The sequence below is a fragment of the Ziziphus jujuba genome, chromosome 10 (genome assembly GCF_031755915.1).
Source record: "Ziziphus jujuba cultivar Dongzao chromosome 10, ASM3175591v1".
Classification (NCBI taxonomy): domain Eukaryota; kingdom Viridiplantae; phylum Streptophyta; class Magnoliopsida; order Rosales; family Rhamnaceae; genus Ziziphus; species Ziziphus jujuba.
This window is the reverse complement of record NC_083388.1, coordinates 2,909,831-2,927,550: the sequence shown is the minus strand read 5'-3', so window position 1 is coordinate 2,927,550 and position 17,720 is coordinate 2,909,831. Positions and strand designations below refer to the sequence as shown.

The 17,720-nt window shown below is 35.7% G+C and overlaps 2 protein-coding genes across 2 annotated transcripts; one reads left to right on the top strand and one right to left on the bottom strand.

The window, feature by feature from the left end:
- Positions 1–6,556: 6,556 nt before the first annotated feature.
- LOC107410396 (PRA1 family protein F3) lies at positions 6,557–7,063 on the top strand. The gene has a single exon (XM_016017824.1). The coding sequence runs from the start codon at positions 6,557–6,559 to the stop codon at positions 7,061–7,063; it is 507 nt and encodes a 168-aa protein (XP_015873310.1).
- Positions 7,064–13,595: 6,532 nt separating this feature from the next.
- LOC132799790 (uncharacterized) lies at positions 13,596–14,893 on the bottom strand. The gene is made up of 2 exons (XM_060812455.1): positions 14,025–14,893; positions 13,596–13,926 (listed from the first exon to the last, which is right to left on the bottom strand). Exons 1-2 carry the CDS (start codon positions 14,887–14,889, stop codon positions 13,892–13,894), a joined length of 900 nt encoding a protein of 299 aa, XP_060668438.1. The 5' UTR covers positions 14,890–14,893; the 3' UTR covers positions 13,596–13,891.
- Positions 14,894–17,720: the final 2,827 nt, after the last annotated feature.

Here is a 17,720-nt window from a genome sequence, read left to right as displayed (position 1 = left end):
GAAAAAAAATTAGGGACCTTAGAATACAAAATCAAACAAAATATGCAGGGATACTAAGTACTAACCAGTGATGAAAATATCGATATCGACAGAAATATCGATAATGTCGATAAAATTATGGAAACTGTAAATACTTAATTTAGAATATAAATTTTTATATATGAGACCATTAGTATAGTAAAATAATAAAAAAATATAATAATTAGAATACAATGATAATAAAATATTTATCTAATTAGGCATATATATTAAAATCCTATATATTATACAACAGAAAAACTAATAATGTTATTTATTTATTTATTATTTTTAATAGATAAAATCAAATTAAACACTAAAAGAGTGGACAAAAAGATAAATAGGAGGGATGTGTATTGAGATACTACAATCCTGCAATTTTTAAAAACTTTAAATTTTCTAAAAAAATCTGTTAACTACAACTTAGCTGGTCCAATTAATAAGTTGGATATTTGAGTATATAGAGAACCTATAAAAATGTCCAATATAATATTAGCATATTATTATTTTATATTCTTTTTTTCTTTTTTTCTTTCTTTTTCCTTTTTCCCCCATGTGGGAAAAAATATTTTTTTCTTCTCCTTTTTTCTTCTTCTTCTCTTCCTTCGTCTTTTTCCTCCCTCTTTTTCTCTCTCTTCTCTCTCTCTCTCTCTCTCTTTCTCTCTCTCTCTTATGGCATCTCTCTCCCACTCATTCTCTTTCTTTTTCTTTTTCTTTTTCTTTTTTTCTGCTTCTTCTTCACCTGTTCGGCTCCTCTACTACACTCTTCTCTCTCTTTCTCTCAGACCACAAACACACACACACCCAGTCCGGTTGAGATCTCCCGGAAATTTCCACCGACAACCACTGACAATTCGTCGGTTTCTCCACATCATTTCCAGTGTATCCACCTAAAAACCAAAACTTCTTTCCGGCACCCAGGACAGAAACTTCTTCCCCCCCTATCGGTGTCGAAGACAGCCGGCAACCGAAAGTGTCGGCAATGTCTCAACGGTTTCGTCGACTTTTGTTTCTCTGATGCTAACAAAGAGCAAGTGTTATTGCAATTTACAATATTATCAGTATTATATAAGTCAAAACAATTATGGATTTTTTTAAATGGCCAGCAAGGAAACAATGTCTGTTTAACCACAAAAACGATGTCATTAATATTTGTTTTTAATATCAAAATTGCGTTCTTTTCTCCTCCTTTTCTTTAGTCTGGTTTCGAGAAATTTCAGCAAAAAGGGTCCAGAACTCACAAAAAGCTCTCTTCTCTCTCTCTCTCTCTCTCTCTCTCTCTCTCTCTCTTTCTATTTTGTTTTCTCTGTGGGTTGAGGTCGGTTTCTTGGTCTTGAAGGGTTTTGGGTTACTTCATCTTCACGCTCATCATTGAGATCGGTGAGCAATATGGCGTTGAGCATCCCAAACAGCTTGGTCGAAGCGACAAGGCATGTGGAGTACAATTTCCGCAACTTTGCCACCCATTACGCCATCCTTATCTTCTATATCTTCTTCGTGAGCATCTTTGGGAACTCCTCCTGCATGTTCATTCTGATCAACGTCGTCTTTGTTTGCTTTCTCGTTTAGTTGAACTACCAACACCCAATGGTGCTCTTTAACTGCAAAGACGATATCATTGATATCTTGGCTTTTCTTGGGGCCTTCACCATTTGGGCTATGATCTTTGTTTTCGATATCTGTTTGAATCTCTGGGTTTCGTTCTGGATTACCTCTGCGCTTGCTGGATTGCACGCCCTCCTGTGGGAGACGGAGGCTCCAACCGCGCCTGCTGCTTCAAACGCCGCGGTTTGATCTTGATTGGTTCTTTGTTGATTCCATACATTTGGTTGTACAGCTAGCATGGCATTGATTCATTTCTTGGGTTTTGTTCTTTAATTGCTTTTAAGATTTTTTGTTCGTTTAAATCTTGTAGCTAGTTATTTCTCTTTTCGTTCCACAAAATGTTCTGCAAATGTATAGTTAGGCTTCCTTGGCCACATTACATATATAACAAATGAATGAAACCAGCTGGGGCTTTAAAGCCAATTATAATGTGATATCGTTTATAAATGTGGTTGATCATTTATTATATTATATATTTCCTGGAAATGCCTTTTCTTTTTCTTTTTTTCCTTTGTTTTCCTCATTTTTCTGTGTATGTCAATTAGGACCTTAAATTGAAGCTAACAAACTTACCAAATTATGGTGCCACGCTTGATTAACACTGTGCTAAGAACCAAAAATTGTAACACCCCGTCCCAAATCGCACCGGAATCCGTGCACGTTGACCGAGGTTGACTGTTGACCGTTGACCAAAGGGGTCAAAAGTTGACTTTTTGACTCGGTGGGAATTTCGAGTTGACCAGGATACCGTGGCGAAGTGCACGATGCCACGAGTTCGTAGACTGGTAGCACGTCGAAAACGGAGCTACGGTTTGAAAGTTATGGACGAAACAAGTTGTGGTCCAAACTGTCCAAGGGGTGCCAGAGTTGACTTTTTGTTTATGGGGAATTGAGCTTTGACTCATGCATGGTTGTGAAGTGTTCGTCGATACGAGTTCACAGACTAGCGGCACGCTCAAAACGGACATCCGGTTAAAAAGTTATGGACGTTTGAAGTTTACCGGATACCGTATTATTTTAATGTTTTTTGGTCGGTGAACAGTGAAATGCCACGTGTCAACTTCTGATTGGTCCACGTGGCATGAACAGTGTCACACAAGGGTTTTTATTTGTTAAAATTCTCGGGGAAGAGAGAGAGAGAGAGAGAAGAGAGAGAGGAGAGAGAAAGAGAGAGAGAGAGCCACCGCCGGCCACCGGAGTTTTCCACTGTTCCGGCTGAGTTACTGTACACGCACCGGACAGAAAGCTTGCCCACCTCATTTCCGGCAAAACCTCCAAGTTTCACGGTGAACGGCCGCCGGACGCGCCCGGATCGGACGTCCGAAGTTTGGCGGCGATTTTTCCCCTCCACCGCCGGCCACCGCGAATCGGCACTGTTCCGGCCACTTTCCGGCCACACGCGCCTGACAGCCTTGATCCTCTCCTCAAGTCCGGCCTACCCACCCAAAATCACGGCCATCGGACCACCGACGCGCCGGGATCGGAGCGTTTTCCGGCGAGGGGTCGAAAATCTTCAAACGGTGATTTCTCCGCTGTCCGACCTCCGTTTTGCTCACCGTCGGTCCCGTTGGATTGCTCTCCTCACGATCTACAAATCTGCAAAATTTCACAGCCAACGGCCACCGCCGGAAAATACTGTTCCGGTGACGGTTGCCGGTGACGTGGCGGCCCGCCGGAAATTACTGTTCCGGCGAGTACCCGAAAATTCCGGCCAGCTCCAGTCCGCAGTGTTCGACCTCCTGAATCCAAATCCGACTTCCGTTTCTGCCAATTCGCGACGGTTTGGGAGAATTGCGGAGTCGAAACTCGAAAAGCTTTCCGGCGAGATTCCGACCCCGTCGGGTTCGATCACCGGAAAGTAAGACCGAATCCGTGATCCTCATCACGCGAGCTTCGATTCGGTATATAACTCGTAACCCTTAGATGTCGCTTGGTGTTCGCTCCCCGGGTATCCATTTGGGAATTACCCGAATAAAATATTAATATTTTTGGTTTGTGCACTGTGGTTGTTTAGGTGCACGCGCGAGTAGTGGAGTGGATCCCGAGGAGGATCTTAGTTGATTTGCGCTCTCCAGGTGAGTGACCCACCTTCAAAAATTATTTTGGGCAATTAATTAAATTTAATTGGTATTTAATTTAGTATTTAATTACGCTCATGTGGTGTGGTTTAATTATGGTTTTAATGCGGTTTAATTTAATTTATTTGTTATGCATGAGCAAGGTATGTTTCGGTATTAATTTTACGTGGTTTCAAATGTGATTTCTCGGGCATAATTGGGTTAAATATTTTGTGAAAATATTTGGTTAAATTTTATAAATTATGCCCGCGGTATTTTTATGGTTGCATTTTGTATTTCGAGAAAATTGTGGTTTGTTGTTATCGCTGTTTCGTACCGGGTGATTGGATAAAATATGTGGGATGGTGTTTTGTGAAATTTTGGTATACTTCCCACGGTGGTTTTTGGAAAAACGGTACGGTTGGTTGTTTATGTTTATTTTTAGACGCACTCATACAGTATTGGTGTTCTGGTGTATGGTGTATGGACACGTGGTTTAGCACGCGGTTATTATATGGTTTAGCGTGCGGTTATTACTTCACCCGTGAGTTGCCATTGGACCGTGGGCAGGCAAGGTTATTGTTGCGCACAACCGCCCCCCTCCTTGGCCGGGTGATGGTTTTTAGCAGTCGGTACTGTCGGGACGCCGAAGTGACCACTGCAGGTTTCTCTCTTTAACCTCCCGCCAGTCGGTGCTCGGGACGCTGGGTATCGGAGGGCATCACCGGTATATGGTGTGGTGCGTCAGGTGTAATTGTCGGTGTAATTGCAAATAATGGTTTAAACCCCAAAGGTGTTCAAAATTTATTTATTATAATTTATTATATTTTTATTATATATTTGGGGTATGTATTTATTTAATTGTTGTTGTTAAATTATTTAATCCCTTGGTTTTTGGGAGGTATGCACATTGGGTTTTGCGAAAAGGTTTTAAAAAGGGAACATTTCAAACGGAGCGATTGGTGAGAGTTTTGAGGGAAATCATTATTTTCCAAAGGTTATTATTATTTATTATTAATTGTTGGTATTTGTTCCACTCCTTAATTGTTATTATTTTATTATTATTATCAAAAGGTGTTCAGTAGTTCGGGTTACTCACGGAGATGATTAGCATCTCACACTCTTAAATTCCGTTCCCTTAGGTGCAAGTGGTGGTAGACGTTCTTCCGGAGCGAGCCAAGTTTTCCGCTGCTGTTGTGTTTCGAGAAGTTTCTTTGTACTCTTTCATTTCAGTGTATTATTTCTTTTCAGCCTTGTTGTATTTCTGTTGTTTAGCACTTCTTAAAGCTCTGTATACTATTGGAATACTTCTGTTTTATTTATGCACTGGACTGTTGTTGCTTTGAGAAGTGCTGGAATTTGTGGAATCAGTTTGTAGTTTGTGGGAGGAATAAGGGGATGTTTTTAGAAGTGTGTTTTCAGTGCAGGTAATTTGTGGTGAGTAAATCCCTTAGGGGAGGCACTGTCGGATTTTCCTTTGGAGGGTCCGGTAGGGTTTCCCTGGGATCAGGGCTGTCTAGGGTTCCGGGGAAGGAATTCTGGACGGGTCCTGACAAAAATACTCTTAACACGTACAGTGCTCGAATATATATTGGAACGATGTCGACTCTACATTAATGAATCAATCAATAAACGGCGTCGTCATTGGTCTCTGGCTCAATTCTTTGGTATCGATATTGACTGGTGTTCCGCTTGTGAAAGATGCACTCAATTTTTAAGGACAGTTTTGACTTCGTAAATAATTCTTGGTGATATTTGAAATTTCGTCCAAAATGTAAAGAAGTAAAGATTACCAAATACTCTGAGCAGTTACTTATACAGCACAAGCACTATAAGTAATACAGTTATATCTTCTCTAACGAACTGTACATATAAGCAACTGATTAACAAACATATATACAACTTGTTGTAGTAAGATGCCGACGTTGATGCTTAACTATTTGATACAATCTCATCATATAAGCAAAAAATCAGATGGTCTCAAAATTATGTGGTCTCCAAACATAAAAAAATATGGAGTTTATAGTGAAATCTATTTGATGTGATATATTTTTGTATCTAGAATCATGAAGTTTCGAATCCATCTAATTTTTATTCTATCATATATATATATATACATACACATATATAATTTTTAACAATTTAAAGGATTATTTATAAAATTAAAGATTAAAATACGTAAAAGTTAGTTTATAATGTTAGTACCTCGTAAAATTAAAAGAAAGAAGAGGAATATTATTACAAGTATATAGTAATTAAAATATTGTTGAATTATTATGGATTTCTGCAAATTACTTTTTTGTAATTAAGTACAAATTTGCCTTGGTAAATAATTATGATACTTTGTCCAAATTGCGAAGATTATACAACTACTCATCTACCTATACAAGTGCACAGCTCAGTGGAGCCTAACAGAAACTTACACTTCTGTAACTAATTTTACGCATCAGCATTCAGCAACTGATTAACAAAACGATACATGCAACTTGTTTTAACTAAAATGCTCACCTGGATCCTTTGCTCTCTGATGCACTCTAATAATATGTAAAATTTTACAGTTTAAAGGGTTATTATTTATAAAGCTTTAGAGTAAATAACTGAAAAAATAAAAATAAAAATAAAAGTTTGTCACACTGTCAAAGATACTCTGAAAAAGTTTGGGGAAAAAGCCATCATTGAAACGACCTCAGATTTATTGAAAAACAAAACGGCATCATCGACCTCTTTTAATCGCGTACTTCTTTTCTCCTTCCCTCCTATAGTCCTATAAATTTCAGAATATGCCAGCACTGACACATAAAAAACAAAAAGCTCTCTCTCTCTCTCTCTCTCTCTCTCTCTCTCTAGGTTTTTTGTTACATTTCATCATCAACTAAATGGCTTCGACCAGCTGGAATGCCATGGCGTTGTCTCTGGCGCAAGATCAAGACGCGCATTTGCTGGAGTTCTTCAACTGTCCCAGCACCTTTGGCAAAGCCATAATGCGTGTGAAGCACAACCTTTACTACTTCCGCTTCAGTTACTCCATCGTCATCCTCTTTATCCTCTTCACCAGCCTCTTATGGAACCCCCTCGCCATCGTCGTCTTCACCATCTTCTTCTTTGGCTGGTTGGTCGGTTACTGCTGTAACGACGATCCAATTGAGCTCATAAACTGCAATGTCGATTGCCGCGGGTTCTTGGCTGTTTTTTGGGTCCTCACACTTTTTGCTCTGATCTCTACCGGTTTCTGGCTCAATGTCTTGGTTTCGATCTTGATTGGTTCTGCGCTTGTTGGAATCCACGCCTTGTTTAGGAGAACGGACGATCTGTATTATGTGGAACTGATACAGCGAGAGTCCATAATCATCCAGAGGGTCGATGGGGCGTCACATCATTGCTGATACAGAATCAGACATGGGTTTGATTTTGGTAATTCTTGTTCTTGATCGTCAAAGGCATATGGAAATTGTAATCTCCTTTTGGTAGTAGCTAGTGTTAGCATTTCATGATACATTTTGTTCATATTGCATTAATGTTTCAGCCTTGGGTTTTATCCTTTGCTTTATTGTTTTACTTCGTCTTTTTCGATTTGTTGTAGTTTCTTTGTTTTTTCGCAGCACAAAATGTTATGTAAATATAAAGTGGAGCTTTCTTTGCTTAATAAAACTGAATGAATTACCTGGTTTGAAGCCTATTACGATGTCGTTTTTAAGTGTGGTTGGATGAATTTCTATTATAGTTCTTGGAATATTGCTTTTCATGTTGACTTAATTAGGACCTTGAAATTGGTCATGCCAAATTAATTTAAAAAAAAAAAAAAAAAAAAAAAACCAGTATTGGACCAAAGAGAAACTAACACTAACAAACACAGTGCTCAATAATATCCGTATTATGGACAAAACAATAATAATAATAATAATAATAATAATAATAATAATATCGGTATTACATAAATGGCTTATCCTTATGGAAACAATGCACGTAATTAATTAGAGTAGACATTCGAGATATCCTACTCCAAAACGACGTCGACCCCATTGAATCTCTATGAACAGCGTCGTTTCGTTTTCCTCTTTCATTTATAAAATTATCAAATTCGCCAATTGCCTTTTTCCCTTTCTCCCTGATAATATTTCAGTTCTCAAACCTTAGCAGATTAAGCTTGATATGGGGTCGTTTACAGGTTGATCCGTTTGAATCTCTTCAAGCTTTTCCAAATTGAGTACATATCTTCTTGAAGCTTATAATGGAGAAACACTGTAACGACTAGCTTTTGCTGATTCAATATTTTGTTGAATGTTTTTGTTTTCTTTTTGCCTTTTTTTTTTTTTTAAATTTTGTTTTCTGTATTTGGGAGTTCATTTTTATAGACGAGTTTTACTTTGGGTTTCAGGTCTAATTGGATCATGAGTTTCAGTTTAGTTCAAAGCTGCATATTCTACTTCTTTATATCTTTAGTTTTAAATTAAACACTCAAGAATGATAGGACTAGTAGCCAAGTTTGATTTAGTTTAGGACTACTTGTCAATAATTCTATTTTTAAACCACCCACAAAAAAATAAATAATTAAATAAATAAACAAAGAATTCTATTTGTTTCCTCTATTTTCTCTGTTCTATTTGGTTAATCACCCATCAAGAATAAAAAAATTCCATTGACTAAAACAACATATTCTTGGATTATCAAGTCCTTCGAAGTAAAAGCAACATATTTGATATTGATTTTTCGGCAGCTCGATTAAATATTTAACAAGCAACAACATATTTAGTTGGGTAAATTATCTGCTGATGTAAACTCCAAACTAAGTAACATTGTCTGCAAGCTGGTGGGAATCTTTTTAAAGTTTACTATAAGTTCCAAAAGTTTATTTTTGGTTAAATCAATCTTTATAAGAATAAAAGGAAATAAAAAACTTGTTTGTTCTGTAACTTAGTTGTATAGAACTAGGTTGTAATTTCTTGTACAATATGTAATAAATCGCTAAAATTTTAATGCTTTATGTGTAATAAACCGCTAGTCTTTGTTAACTTTTCATTTCATCTTTTTTCATCTTTGTTTTTTGTTTTTGTATGGGGAAGTATGACCATAAATTGTAGACTAGTTCGGAGAAAGATTGTAACTTTTAAGTACCTAGGATTTATGATACAAATTGAGACAGAGTAAAAAAATAAAATTAATACATAATCTGAAAAATATGATTTTCAATTCAAATTAGATCTTTTACACGAAATTAGATAATGGATGGCAAATTAGAAATCACTTTTAGGCTGTGGCACTCAACTAGACCATTCAGCTTGGCCAAATTTTATTAAGGTTGCAAGATAAAATTATGAATATAGATAAAATTATGAATATATTGTTTAAGCAGTTTTGAGTTTATTATTGGAAGTGAAATGAGAATCAAATGAAATGAAATTTGAACTGAATTAAAATGAAAACAGAACTAGTTTATTGTCAAAATTATATTAAAAGATTACATGATAACCATACTCTTGGAAAAAATTAAAAAAAAAAAAAAATTCCCCCTACCCTAGAATACTCCATCTCTCTATCCCCCATTTTTCTTTTTCTCTCTTATTTGCCTACTTCCCCTCTCCAACATTCTATTCTCTCTCCACATCCTCCCTTCACTTCCTCAACTTCCCTCCCTATCTCTTTCTATTTTCTTCTACTTTCCTATCCCCATCTCTCTACATTCACTTTTTACTTTCTCTCCTCAACTTACATTCTCACTTTCCTCTGTTTTCTTTCTCTACTCTCTTAGCTTTAGCTTCTCTCCCTCCACTTTCTTTATACTCTCTTCTCTTTCTATACTTTCTCTATTACATTCTCTTACAAATTTCTCTTTTTAATCCCTAGTTACAAAATTCTAATTGCCTTCCCATTGACATTATTGTCATAAGGTAAAATAGTTTGATCGACAAATTATCAACTCTAATTTTATAAAATTTCAATTTATGTCCTTATCCTTAGTTATAAAAAAGTTTAAATGCTTATCCATTTAATTTATATCCAAAACTATCCTAACTTTGTAAAACTATAATTTTGATATAGGTTTAAAAAAAAAAATTGAAATTTTGATATATATACGTATATAGATATATATTTTGTAAATTCTCAAAAAGTTTTCTAAAAATTCTATGCGAGAAATTTTGTAAAACTAAAACTTTTCTTTTATAATAATAACACAAAATAAAATGATGTAATTACTTGAATTAGATTTTTGTTCTCAACTTAGAATTGCAACAAGAAAATGCAAATAGAAATTAATTTGGGAAAATAGAAAAGAATTGTAATAAGAAGAAAAGTGAAAGGATAAAGAGTACAGAAATCAGAGAAGATAACTAAAACAAAGACCAGTAGAAATAAACAGACAGAGAAAAGGAGGAAAAAAAGTGAAGAGAGAAAGTAAAAGAGATGAATAAAAGAGAAAGCAGAGAAATAAAAGGCAGAGAGAAAACAGATAAAAAGTCAGGACGGGTGATAGAGAAAGAAAAAAAGAGAAAGCAAAGACAGAAGGAAATGAAAGATTGGAGAAGTGAAAGAGAGAAAGAGAGGGGACACAAACCACATCACACCCCCACAGAAGAGAGAGAGGAAGTGACCTGGTAATCCCAGCGGTCTTCTTCCTCCCAAACCCACAAAATCTATATAATCCTTTATATTTACAATTATTCTACAATTGTTTCTACCAAAATAAAACAAAAAAACAAAAAAAAATATTCTACAATTGTACACAATGCAATCAAATTAACACTCTATAAGGCTCTCTCTGCAGTTTTTCAATTCTCCATTTGCATTTTGTAGCAGATGGCACTGCAAAAAAAGGAAAGAGCAAGTGCAAAGTGATATTCAAAAGCTGAATAAAAACCAGAATCATAATTTTAAAATGGCAAACAAAATTTGCTAAGAACCGTTTGATCAATATACCTCCTTGGTAGAAAACAATTATGTCACATCAATCCAGACACATAATCAAACTCAGAAACAATTGGAGAATCAGCATTGACGTCTTGACTTCTCTTCATAGACTATTTTCAGATTCTTCAAAAGATTTCCTTCTAGAAAGATTTTCAAAACAGAAGAAATGAATTATCGGAATCTATAAACAAGAAAATGGACCAAAACCACGGATTTCTATTCCCAGAAAACAAAGGAGAAAAAAAAAAGTAAAAAAGTAAAAACTTTAATTTTCTTGGCCGAAAAAGAAGTATTTCTCTTCCATCCACAAAACATAGACTATTTTCAGATTCTTGTGGATAAAACTATTCTTTCCCTAGAGAAAAGATCGTCAAAAACACAAGAAACAAATAATTTAAATCTATATTCAATCTTCCATGTAAAAAGAAAATTGTGTTAGATTTTATGGATCTAAATATGCATAATAAATTCCATAGATCATAAATTACTAACCTCCAAACGCAGCCATTGATAAATTAGATCTTTAATCCTGCAAAATAGAAAACAATGTAAAGTAGTGCCTATGGACACACTACTCTCCAACCACTCTCAGATCTCTGAAAACCCTAATATCAAAATACCGTATGGCATATATTTGTTTGCTTGCCCTAGACTTTTAAATAGTCTCTGCAAGTCAGACTTATCCATTAATTTTGACACACATAAAATAATAATAATTTGATAATATAATTATACTAGGAAAAATATGGATAAGTCATTGGGTTTATAAAGAGAGTTGGTCCTCCAGTCCAATGGGCCAACTGGAGTCTTATAGAGAGTGTGTGACCAAGGACCCTACTACAAAATAATAAAATAAGCCGGTCCCATTAATGGCATAAATAGGCCCTGTAAGTAAATAATTGATTATGCCAAGTCCACAAATATTAATTTAATTCAACGTTCTCCCACTTGGACTGCATAATCATCATCATATAATCCAAACTCACTTACTATAGAATCTCCCGAACCATAATGCCATTTCATCCAAATATATAGTATACCGACAGGGCACAACAATATACTAGACTAGGCAGTAGAGATTCTCTCAGTAAATCTCCCAAAACATGCTACCATTTCAACTGAGCACTTTGCATGCCATAAACTCAGTCTAGGTAGTAGAGATTTACCTAACCATGTGCAATCCCCCAACACACAAAACCATTTCATTCAAGTACATTGCGTATCGACAGGATACAACAATATACCCAAACTAGGTAGTAGGGATTCACCATGGCACCTGTGGATCAACATACACATATACATAGACTAATAGTCTCAACAGGCCTGTAAATATAAGGAGCAATAATATGTGTAATAAATCATCTCATAAATAAATAATGATCCACATACATCAATGTATTAAAATATTCAAAGAAATAAATAATTCTCAACATGGATATTACTACAGAAAACATAACAAACTCCCACTGACCCACAGCAGTCTCAACTGCCTAACAATCCCATACGGGACACATGCTCCTCAAATATGCCTACCGGTAAAGCCTTGGTCAGTGGATCTGCCACCATGCTATAAGTCAACGTGTGAACAACAGTAATGAGGCCCTCTTCAACTTTCTCCTTTACCACAAAATATTTCACATCAATGTACTTCGCACCAGGAGTACCTTTTAAATTATTGGAGAAAGACACCGCTGCGGTATTATCACAATACATCATAATAGGCCTCTCAATGGAGTCAATTACTCCTAAATCACGGATAAAATTCCGTAGCCAAACTGCATGACGAGTAGCCTCATAACACGCCACATACTCTGCCTCCATAGTCGAGGATGCTGTCACTGACTGCTTTGCACTTCGCCAAGACACAGCACCTCCTGCCATGATAAATATATAACCAGGGGTAGATTTCTTATCATCCACACAACCTTTATAGTCTGCATCACTATAACCCACTACTTCAAGAGAGTTGGTGCGACGATATGTCAACATATGATCTTTAGTACCCTGAAGATACCTGAAGACCTTCTTAACTGCTTGGTAATGAATAGGACCAGGATTGCTCATAAATCTACCAAGCACACCCAAAATCATCTTCAAAATAAATGGCCCTGTCTGATTCCACGATCCTAGTGGTGTGAGAAGGACAAAAGAATCTTGAACCCCTAGATCCTATACAATAGCCAACAAAATATCCACTAACGGTTTTAGGTTCCAACTTCTTAATTTGGGGATTATAAATCCTTATTTCAGCTTTGCAACCCCATATTCGAAAATGATGCAAATTAGGTTTTCTTCCTGACCACAACTCAAAAGGTGTCTTAGGAACGGACTTACTTGGAACTTGATTCAAAATATAAGCCGCCGTCCTTAAAGCCTCTCCCCACAAATAATCTGGCAACCTAGAATTTGCCAACATAGACCGCACCATATCCAACAAAGTTCTATTCCTTCTCTCAGCTATGCCATTTTGCTGAGGTGTACTAGGCATCGTATATTGCGCATAAATGCCACACTCACGCAAATAAATAGCAAAAGGCCCTGGGTTCCTTCCAGTCTCATCATACCTACCATAAAACTCACCACCTCTATCAGACCTTACAGCTTTTATTTTCTTATTCTTTTGAAGCTCCATCTTTACCTTAAACTCTTTAAAGGCAACTAAAGAATCTGACTTCTCACGAATAAGCTCAACATGTCCATAACGAGAGTAATCGTCAATGAAAGTAATAAAATATCTATAACCACCCAAAGCAGTTGGTGTAAAAGATCCACATATATCAGTGTGGATTAATTCCAAAACATCTTCACACCTAGCTAACTTATCCTTTCTTACCTTGGCAGTTAACTTCCATTTCACACATTCAACACAAGTCAACAGATCAGAGAAATCAAGATTAGGAAGTATCCCATCCTTCACTAACCTTTCCATTCTGTGCCTAGAAATATGTCCCAAACATTTATGCCATAACATTGAGAAATTGTCATTAACTCTTGGACGTTTGGAAGCAACAATAGAATTAACAAAGAAATTGAGACCATTATTAAATAAATCAAGCTTATATAAATTGCCACATAAAGTTCCAAAACCAACAACTTTACCATCCTTAAATAATTCAACTTTGTTATTTCCAAACAAAAAACTATAACCTTGACTATCCAAAACAGAAATAGATAACAAGTTTCTTCTTATTGAAGGTACATAAGAAACTTCTTGCAACTCCAAAACATATCCAGTGGCAAGCTTCAACTTGATTGTTCCCACAATGTCCACCTTCACTCTTGAGCTATCTCCCATATAAACATGCTGCTCAATATTGGTTGGGCCCCTTCGGCTTATCATCCCCTGCAATGAATTAGTAACATGAATTGTTGCTCCAGTATCTAACCACCAAGAATTCATAGGCACATCGATAATATTGGTCTCAATCATTAAAATATTACCTTTCTTCTCTTGCTTTCCCTTTAAGGTCCAACAGTCTATCTTCTTGTGCTCAACTTTATTGCAGTATCCACACCTTCCATTGAAGTACTCTTTCCTTTTTCTAATCTGAAAACCACCATCCCTCGACCCTTTAGGCTTCATACCAGAAAACTTCTTCCTATTGGGGTTAAAACCCTGCCCAGGCTTGAAACCTTGTCCTGGCTTGAATCCTTGTCCCTTCTTTTGGAAAAATTTCTTGGACTTATCTACCTGATGTGAAACCATAGCAACAGACCTAGACTTACTTAATTTAATATCATCCTCTTCCTTGACAAGGATAGTAGTCAATTCCTCTAAACTACAACCTTCTTTCTTAGTATTCAAACTCGACCTTATATTATCAAACTGTGATGGAAGATTCCTCATTATAGAATAGGTCAAGAACTCCTCTCCAATGTCCATCTTAAGATCCTTCAGCTTATTATAATAGGAAGAAAGTAGCATAATATGGTCCCTTACTCCTTTAATACCATCATACTTGGTATTGTTCAATAGGTCCAAATAATGATGCTTCTCATTCATATCAAACTTGATAAACTTCTTTCCTATCTCCTCAAGAAGTCCCTTTGCAGTATCCACTTTAGGAATACTAGCATATATGGCCTCATCCATGTAATTCTCCATCATCATCATACAGCATTTATTAGAGTGTTTCCAATCCTCATAAAGTTTCTTAGCTGCTACAGTACTCTCATCAGTCGGAATCTCTGGTGGATCTATCTCCAAAGCCAAATCCAATTTCATGAAGGTCAAATTCATAACTAAGGTTTTCTTCCATTTCTGATAATTTGTCCCATCCAATTTCATCATGGCAGTCATAGGCATAAGATTTGGGATGCTACTAGCTGTAAAAATAGTAAACAACAAGACATTTAAAAAATTTAAGACAATTCAATTACTATCTTCCAACCCCTCAACACAAAAACACAAACATAAATATCGCTTAGGGTCTTTGTAGCACTAAAGATACCCTTAATCGGGCCAGGGACAGTCAACCAAATAACCACAATCAAATGCATTAAACTGAATCACCGACAGGGCAACTCAGAACCTACAATACATGGCATTTAATTAACTTCCACTGCCATTCCAGGCGTCATACAAAGCAACTAAAACTACCGACAGGGTAGCTTAATTACCCGCATAGACCCTGGTTAATAAATGGGAGAAAAATAACATATTGGCAATTTCATGAAATAGGCAAATATAAAACATCCCATCCACTATGCCAATATACATTACATTGGTACACATAATGCAGATAAAATAAGTCTCACGACAGGTGAGTACCTAAAATTCCACACTACTATACCAACTAGGCACAAAGCCTCTTTGGGTAAGCTCACACAATCCAATTTTCCAATCATAAATATTTAATTTAATTTAATAAAATTGGAATGTGATAATTAAACAAATAAACAAACAATAAATAAATAAATTGAACAATTGAATCACTAAATTAATTAATAAATAAACAACAAATAAATCAATAAAAATAAATAAGTTTTTTTTTTTTTGGCCTGCTGACGTCATCTGCTGATGTCAGCAAACGACGTGTCGTTTCTCTCATCTTCTTCACCCAACCGGGTCACGGGTGACCCGGTTCCAGTCCAAACGGGTCACGCGACCCGCTATTCTTACCCGGCCAAATCTCACCGTTCCGGCCACCGTTTCCGACGATACCGGTGCCGTTAGTTTCGTCTTCCCTTGGACAACGTTTCCCACAAACAAATTTGATTCAAAATCAACTCAAAATAAACATCCAAGCAAGGTTTTATTCGGCCAAAACACAAACAAAACAGCCATAGAAACACAAGAAATTCCAGCAATTTTTAGGCAAAATTGGTTCCGTTTGTTTCGTGTATTCTTGGGAAACTGTTCCTCAAATCAATTTGGTCCAAAACCCAGAAAATTAGCATGTGAAATTCATGGCCGAAAAACCCAGTTTTTTTTTTTTTTTTTATTAAGAACAAACAAAAACGACCATGAGTATATATATATATATACGTAAATATGTTTAATAGAATACATAATCTTGAATCTCATAATTTACATACGTACACAATTCAAGAAAAGAAAAGAAAAGAAAAATTAATGTAAAGCAACATATATATATATATATATATCTAGAACACTGATAATAATGGCAAAAACACAGATCAATATTCACATGCTAACTGCAATAAACTACAAAGAAATTTACTATGCATATTAACCATGTGCTCTGATACCAATTGTTAGATTTTATGGATCTAAATATGCATAATAAATTCCATAGATCATAAATTACTAACCTCCAAATGCAGCCATTGATAAATTAGATCTTTAATCCTGCAAAATAGAAAACAATGTAAAGTAGTGCCTATGGACACACTACTCTCCAACCACTCTCAGATCTCTGAAAACCCAAATATCAAAATACCGTATGGCATATGTTTGTTTGCTTGCCCTAGACCTTTAAATAGTCTTTGTAAGTCAAACTTATCCATTAATTTTGACACACATAAAATAATAATAATTTGATAAGATAATTATACTAGGAAAAATATGGATAAGTCATTGGGTTTATAAAGAGAGTTGGTCCTCCAGTCCAATGGGCCAACTGGAGTCTTATAGAGAGTGTGTGACCAAGGACCCTACTACAAAATAATAAAATAAGTCAGTCCCATTAATGACATAAATAGGTCCTGTAAGTAAGTAATTGATTATGCCAAGTCCACAAATATTAATTTAATTCAACAAATTGACCACAAATTCCGTACGTCTCATTTTTCAAGGTCTCGTTTTCTGCTATATATATGCATCATATTGCCACCTGAGAATCAACTATATATAAAAATAATTCAGAGACTATTAATTAAATAAGATATAAGCAGTTTTGAGCAAAAAAATAAAGTAAATGCGATTCTTTCTAGATTAACATTTTATTAGTTAGGGATCTCAATTTTTTCAGGCTTGCAATCAAACAGTGAAAAAGGAAGATCAATAGGGGAATGGAATGCTAAACATACGCACCTTCATCTGGATTCATCAGATTTGGAACCAGAACTTAGACCTGCTGTGGATTGAGATCCAGTTTCTTCAGCCTTTGCTTTTTGTCATCTGGGTGTGGACGAATTCCTTGAACAATACAACAGATAAGAAACCTTGTTTAGTGGGTATATAATATCAGAAAGGAACCAATCAGTTTCTGTGTGTAAGCAAAAAACAAAAAACAGAGAAAACACAGAGATAGAGGAGAGAAGATGATTGGAAAAGTAGATATTCTTATTTGAAAATATAACCGTTGCATCAAACTAGCCGTTGGGTTGGAATTTAACTTAATAAATTCTTTTTAGTCGAATCAAACTAGCCGTTATTTAACTTAATTAATAAATTCTTTTTAGTTGCATCAAACTAGCCGTTGGGATGGAATTTTAAATGGTCATAAAACATCTGTTTTACATCCTTTTTTTTTTTTTAAAAGAAAAAAAAAAGCACAAATAATCTGTATAACTTTTTTTTCTTTTTTTGGAAAAAGATTATATTACAATTTTCAAACTAAAAAAAGTAAACAAATTGGAGAATCAGATCAAACAATGAATTCAAACTTACTGAGCCATTTAGAAAACAATTATTCCACATAATAAAACTGTCCAATCTTCTTTCCTTGAAGA